Source organism: Lepeophtheirus salmonis, chromosome 8, assembly GCF_016086655.4.
Source record: "Lepeophtheirus salmonis chromosome 8, UVic_Lsal_1.4, whole genome shotgun sequence".
NCBI lineage: Eukaryota > Metazoa > Arthropoda > Copepoda > Siphonostomatoida > Caligidae > Lepeophtheirus > Lepeophtheirus salmonis.
The window spans coordinates 25,053,429-25,060,908 of NC_052138.2; the positions used below are offsets into that span (position 1 = coordinate 25,053,429).

At 32.2% G+C, this 7,480-nt stretch overlaps 1 protein-coding gene across 1 annotated transcript; it reads left to right on the plus strand.

Annotated features, from left to right (window-relative positions):
* Positions 1 to 2,351: 2,351 nt before the first annotated feature.
* Positions 2,352 to 4,781, plus strand: LOC121123582 (uncharacterized). The gene is made up of 2 exons (XM_071890508.1): positions 2,352 to 3,228; positions 3,296 to 4,781. The coding sequence occupies exons 1-2, from the start codon at positions 2,989 to 2,991 to the stop codon at positions 3,578 to 3,580; spliced, it is 525 nt and encodes a 174-aa protein (XP_071746609.1). The 5' UTR covers positions 2,352 to 2,988; the 3' UTR covers positions 3,581 to 4,781.
* The last annotated feature ends 2,699 nt before the right edge of the window (positions 4,782 to 7,480 follow it).

A 7,480-nucleotide genomic window follows, 5' to 3' on the forward strand; every position in this document is an offset into this window, starting at 1 on the left:
AGGTATATTTGTCAATTTTAAGGAGAAAAATCAGCCCATTCCTGATGTTAAAATGATTAAAGAAGAGATTTTTATCGAACCTCGTGTAAAAAATGATCTTAGATCCATATTGAATTAAGGCTGATAAACCATATAAAGTTTGTAAAATTTGCTGACATATAATAATATTTTTTTTAATTAAAGTGAATAATGACTATCGTTACATTATATTGTTACTTTGTGGATTATAATTTTATGTGACCATAATTTTTACGAATATTGTTGTGGCAACTCTTTGCTCGCCATCAATAAACATTGTTTATGTGTTATTGTCAGCAATGATTGAGGATTAAATAAAGGTTTTTTTAAGACAATAAATTTATATAATGGATATAATCAATTTATTAACTATTTAAATTGAATGGCTATGAAATAAATAAAAACCAGGGAAGTGGTATAATTACTAACTTCTAGGTATAAAAAAAGCCGAAGAAACAAAGACCCCTATAAAAACATGTCTGGTGCGTCAAGATACAAATAATCTTGAACAAAAATCAAGAAAAGGAGAAAATCCCAATAATTTTTTACGTCATATATATGCATTGCTCATAAAACAAAACAGGTTTAGGACCCTCTTATATTATTTGTATGAATTTTGAAATATATAATCAGGATTTCTGTAGACTAAGCACCATCCACGTCGATCTTGTTGGACCGTTACCCCCAATCAAATGGATATCAGTTCCAGCTACTTCCGTTGCAAGTGACTACAGCAGAAACAATGACAAATGAGTGTTTTTTCACAGGATGGATATCGATATTCAAAGTCCCTCAGACCATACACTCAGATCGGGGAGCTCAATTTACTGTTTCCTGTGAAAGAGCTAAAGACAATTCCTGGGTTTGAGTACCCTATACACTACTTCGTACCAACCGAATTCCAACGGGACTATGGAAAGATTTCACAGGACATTTAAGACTTCTCTCGCATCAAGAATGAACCAGGAAAGTCAATCTCAGTTTGACTCTCTTCCATTGTGCCATTGGATCTTCGTGCTTCTACTCCATCTTTTCAATGAGCACCTTTTCTCCCAAGCAATATGTCTTGGGTTTGGTTCCCAGGTTACCGTAATCGCTAAACGAGCCTAACGATGCTCCCAACGACAAACATTTGTTTAAAAGTTTCAATGATATGAAGCATGCTCCACCAAGAGTTATCCATAAGCCTCCAGAGAGAATTTGGGCAGCGGTGGAAGCTCTTAATAAATCAAACCATGTGTTACTTCAAAATAAACAGATCAAACTATCCCTTGATCCTAAATATTTAGGCTCTCTTAAAGTGTTGTCCAAGTTGAACAGACCTTCAGTCTGAATATGGGGCATCGAACAGACTTTGTTCCAGTCGACTACTTAAAGCCAGCTTTCGGAGTGAAGGATATTTCACCTTTGTACAAAGACGACCCTCAGTGAATCTTTTAAGAATCTGCATCTAATAATGATGGCCACTTATTCATCCCATCAATATTTTATTATGACTTACTTTAAATTTAACTTATTTGCATGTCGCTAATTCAATGAGTATATCAATTGGTTTTTCTTTAAACAGTTCAAGTACTGAAAGTCCGAAGGACCTATTATCTTGAGTATATTTTTTTCAAAAAAAAAAGATTGTCTTAATATTGCACTGTACCAAATAAATAAGGAATGACACAGCACTAGTTAGACCCCTTTTATATTAGTCGTTTATGTTAGAAAGTCCACGTGGTGTGTTCCTTGATACAGGACAATATTTCAAATATGTAGGGTGATTTAAGAAACCCAAGAATTTTAACGATAGCTTTTTTTTATTGAGGTACTTACATTGGCACCGATATGGACCCTTTCAAATAAAATATGTCAACTTCTCAATTGGCATTTCGACAATCAATTTTGGGTAATTTAAGTGCACCTTGGGACACACCGAATGGGTTTATATTAATAACTTTTTGATAGAAATTAACGACAATTATTTATCGAAGAATACAAATTTAATCCACGATCAATTTTGGGTAAAGTCATGTTAGCTACATGCTGTGTTGACAGGCCATAGTTTGTTGATAGAAATTAACGATGAGTATTCTTGCTTTCTTTTGTGTTAATGGTTCACATATATATTGAAGAATTGTTTGTTCCAATACATTAATTTAAGTGTTTGAGCCATAGATTGAAATCATTCCATAATACAACATAACTAAATAAGTGAATGGAGAGGTGAGGGTAAAAAAATTCCATTGTGCATCGTAGCTGGAGTCAAAGAAAGTTAGGAAAGCGAAACGAGGGAGAGAGAGAGAGAGCTTTCTCTCATTGCTCTCTCAAAAACCGTTGGTTCATCTGGATATTTTTTTATCTCCTTTTGAATTAATGTGGTCCCTTGAATGTTTGTGAGATAGTGTGACTCAAAAAAGCAGAATGGTTCGAATTGAGCCATATTCCCCTCCTGAACTACAGATTCATCATATCCCAAAGAAGGGATTGGGCGTCATTGCACACTCATCTGTGCCTCCAGGAGAGATCATTGTGGAAGAAGAACCCATGGTGTCTCTTCCTTGAATGCAGATGGATCATTGGATGGAAATTTCCGTCGAGTTGACTTTGTAAATGAGGATTTTTATTCACCGTATCTAGAACAGGCACTAAGAAGACTACCCATGGAAACAAGGGCTCTATTCCATTCCTTATCGGATGCAACATCTCCTGGAAGAATAGGAAAATCCAACTTTGGAATCATCAAAACAAATTCCTTTGCAATTGCAGTTAATTCTAGGTAAGATTCAACATATAACTACATTTCTCTGCATATTCTGAATAAAATTTTATTTAAAGACGTATCTGGGCCTCTTTCCAAATGTTGCACGAATCAATCATTCATGTATTCCAAATTGTCACCATTATTGGACATCGAAAACTGGGAAATATACAGTGCGTTCTGTTAAAGAAATAAAACCAGGAGAAGAAATTACCATTTCATACATGTCTCCCCTACAAAGAGAAGATTTCCATTCCAGAGACTCACGTCAAAAGATACTCTATGAAGAGTTTGGATTTTACTGTGAATGCAGAAGCTGTTTGGATTGGAGTGAATCCGAAGATGAAAATAGATATACGATTCGAAATATAGAGAAATGTTGGAAGGACTATGCATCAGATCCGGAAATGGCTTTAAAGCAAGCTGAACGTCAATGGGAACTGGCAATTAAACTTAATTTCCACGTTTGTTACTTTTAAGAACATGATTGAATTGGTTTGATAATCTTTTATTTTTTTTTTTTTTTTGTAGTGTGGCCATCTGTCATATATATGCTTACATGCAGTCGAAGCAAGTACTATCATAATGGAAAATGCTTCTGGGAGCTCAACCCCTTCTGACTCATATTTACGCTCAAAAGATTCCGCCTTATACTTCAGTGATCAGGGACTTTCAGCAGGAGAACTTGCGTATGGTCGAGATTCTTCGGAGTATAAAATATTTCATAATATATATGATGAAGTACGCTCTGAAAAAGCCAGTTCTACAATAGCCAAATCTATTCGTCGTTATCTAAATCAACTTAAAAATGATTGATCCAGTACTTTTCTTTGTAAACCTTTTTCTTCTAGATTTCAAATCCTTAAACATTATTTTTGCCATCAAGTTTCAAAATCATTTTAAATATTAGACTATTTTATAATGATTTTTTTAAATTAATTATACATCCAATCATATATTTTAATTTTATAAATTCATGAGTATTAGGATGGAACTTACTCCAGGGATAATTACTCTAACCTCTAATTTCAAGTAGCAAATTAGTTTTTAAATTAATTGTGGTATTTTCTTATGATACTACATGCCTCTGAGCATGGCTATCCTCAGGCCACTACAACCTCGGTGGTCAAAGTGAGCCATGTACTTCCAATAGGCATCATACTTGTTTCAAAGAATACATAATGAATTAATTTTTATAACGTAATTTGAGAAAAATAAGAAATTTCATTTAAAGAAAAGGTCAATTTAAAAATAGAAAAGAAAAAAAATAATTATTAAAAAGGTCAAAAAAGCATTTCATTAAAAATGGTTATTTTTGATATAAATAAAACATTTTTTCCCAAAAAAAAAGTAATTTAATATAAATTATAATAAATTTTATTAAAAAGCCGTGGAAAAGTATTTTTATCTTCTTAAAAAGGAACATTTAAAAAAAACAAATTTTCAAAGATATACAGATAAGGATTCAGGCAATGTGCAATCAGTTTTGCATAGAGTAGTGCATTAGCTAAGGACAACCTTGCCTCTGACAATAGTATTTCCTTATTTTAACTATTACTATACTAAAAAGCTTATATTGGGGTGTAAATAATTAATACATTTCAGACCTGTCTTGAGCAATCAGAGTTTAATATCCTTTTTACCACTAATACCCATCTTAAACGTCCCTTACATATACTTGACATTCTAATAAACCTCCACATTTGAGAATGCTTAAATGTTGGTACAAATTAAAATATAAATTATACAGTTTGTTAGTTTTAATATGTGTTATTTTTGAAGCAATGTTTCATTTTATTTTAGAGCAACACATTATTTTTTTGTAATATGAACATGACAAAAACATTATTAATATTTGGTCAATCATTAAAAAATAAATGACAGGATATATTTTTAATACTGGAAGCATCTATATTTTACTAAATAGTTATATGAGACAAATATACGATTATTTAATTTATATATAACATATATTATATTAAAAGATTTATTTTATTTTTAGGCATAATTATATTAGCAGAAAATAAATTCTTAATTCCAACAATCCTGTGATAAGTTCTTTGCATAAACCAAATCAGGAAAGATAATACTAATAAAAGTGGAATAAAAATAAGGTTAAATCTAATAATGATGAAAATTGTGTGTATTTTAGGTATATCAAAAAAAAAAAACCTGACAATTTCAAGAATGTTTTGGAGAAGAGCAGCTTAGCTGTCATGACGTTTCATTAGATCAGATACAAGCAGATGTAACACGGGAGGAGGGGGAGAAAGAAATAAACAAGGACGCTGGCAAGGATGACTCGGATGTCGATCATCATTTCTACTCTGAGTACAGCGAGGACTTCCAATAATAACTCTGCAACAAATCTTTAGGGTAGTTCCCGGTCTTTTATGAGCACACACGAATGTTCAATCAGATTTTGAATATACTGAATGGTCCATTAAAATCTAAACACTCTTAATTTTAAATTTCAACAAGATATTAACTATTAATTAATAATATAATTAGATGTGTGTCTGAGCTCTCTTAATCATTAATGTAGCCGTCCTTAGTGGCAATGATGGCTTCCAGGCGATTGCAAAAGGTCTGACGCCCTTAGTGTATATAGTGATCTGTCATGGTGTCCCCATTAACAAGCGAGGGGGTTGGCATCAGGGCTGTAGAGGGGCCAAAAGTGTCAAAAAAAATCAAAAGAGCCTTGAAATGGGGGAGATGGGTTTCTTTCATTGCTAGTGTTAAAAGTGGCCTTTCCACCCTCACAAAGATATTTCCATTCACTTTTTTGATAGCTGTTTGGATAGTCTGGCGTAAAACCTCGATATCTCTTGCATGGGCTCACATGGAATTGAGGGATTGGCCTGGGCTGTTTTGTTTAAGTCCTCCATGTCCAGTTTGGCTTTTTTGACAGAGCTCTTCTTCCTCTCGACCAAACTACTTGGAGAGTGCGAATGTAAATTCGTTGAACACGTTCTACCTTCACTTTGCTGACTTGTAACCTGAGCTAGAGAGCTCAGGTTTGTTTTTGTTTTGTAACTAATTGCATATGCTTTAATATACCAAAATATGAATTAATTTCAATTTCTATACCTATATTAATTATTAAATTAGTAAGTGTTTAGATTTCAATAGACCAACCTGAATGGAATGTTGAGAAAAGGAAGTTCATTACTTCAGAAGTTAAATAATATTAATAACAGCTGAGCAAAATAAAATTCCTTCTTCAGAATACCAATTCCTAAAAAACTGGCAAGCTTAAAAATACTCCAGATTTTCATCACTATAAATATTGTTGGATTCGTGTGATAACTATCAAGTTCGTTCGAGTTCGACTAATTGAATGTGAAGTCGAGTAGAGAATGGAGATCAAGTATTTGAGCATTGAGTCAAATCAATTTCAAATAAAGGCATTAGGATTTCAATGGTTTAAATTTAAGTACAAAAGTTAATCACATGAAATTATTGACTCAGTTGATCATTACATAAATGTTTTAAAAGAATTAGTAAAAAAAAACCCTTTATATTTTATAATTTTATTTTCCAAATAAAATACTTTTGATATCAGGACTGAAAAAAATGACATGCCACTCGGAAGAAATGGGATATCATTTAGTGTTGTGTCGGTCCTTCTTTATTCGGTCCAGTTCAGTCCAATCATAGTACCGGTCCTATTGGTCTTGGGGACCACTCTTTAGGACTTTGAGAACTTGTTTTTATTAAACAAAGAAAAAATAAAGTTCAGTGAAGCCATCAAGGAACGATATTTATAAGTTTTTAGAACTAATATACCGGACTTAACTGGAAGGGACTTCGGTGTTTAGTCCTACACAATGGCCCTCCTTGCCCCTTCTCGTCTCCTACGCCTATGAATGAACTTCAGAACCCATCATAATTCAATTATAACATAAAATAATTATTTTGATATAGAAATAGTTGTTTGAATTTGAAAAAATAAGATATCCCTTCTTATGTACACAGATGAATATGTTCGTTCATCTATCTACATTATACTATTATCATTCTAGGTATATATAATATTAATTATATTATAATACTATATACATAGATATTTATATTTTAGCACTAAGTACTTTCGCCCCATAAACTATTTTGCCACAGTACATCGTGCCTTAAACCATTTCCCCTTAGGATATTTCGCCTAAAAGATATTTTGTCTCAAAGATATTTCGTCTTAAATAAATAATTATATAATCTAGTCCAAAATTTCAATACATACATTCTATCAAAAAACTTACTATGTAATGAGTTCGAGCATGAGACAAAATAATTCATAAGAAAAGGAAAAATAAACAAACAGGATAACGATACGAACGGAGGAAGTACTGATCACCACTCCGTTATTAATTATCATTAGATATGATGGATTATTCATGGTAGAAAAGACTCAATGATTGACAAAAAGTATAATATGAGGCAAATGCTTAATTAAGTCCTTATTCTAACAAAAATAATCATTTAAGCCGTTTTTAAAGAAAAATGTATACATATTTTGATTAAAAAATTCAAAGGTAACCTTAATTACAACAAAAAATAAACAATAACGACGTATAAACCTTTTTTATTTATATTTTAAGGCGAAATATCCTTGAGAGCAAATGGCTTTAAAACGAAATAGTTTAATGCAATATGTCTTGAGGCAAAATGGTTTAAGACAAAAGTATCAGGCATCGTATATTTCAATAATATAATATAGGT

What these genes read in the sequence shown, in the direction of transcription:
- LOC121123582 (XM_071890508.1), top strand. Translation starts at nt 2,989, where the DNA reads ATGTCTCCCCTACAAAGAGAAGATTTCCATTCCAGAGACTCACGTCAA. An exon ending in CAATTAAACTTAATTTCCAC is followed by an intron (nt 3,229 to 3,295) that starts GTTTGTTACTTT and finishes TTTTTTTTGTAG; the next exon opens with TGTGGCCATCTGTCATATAT.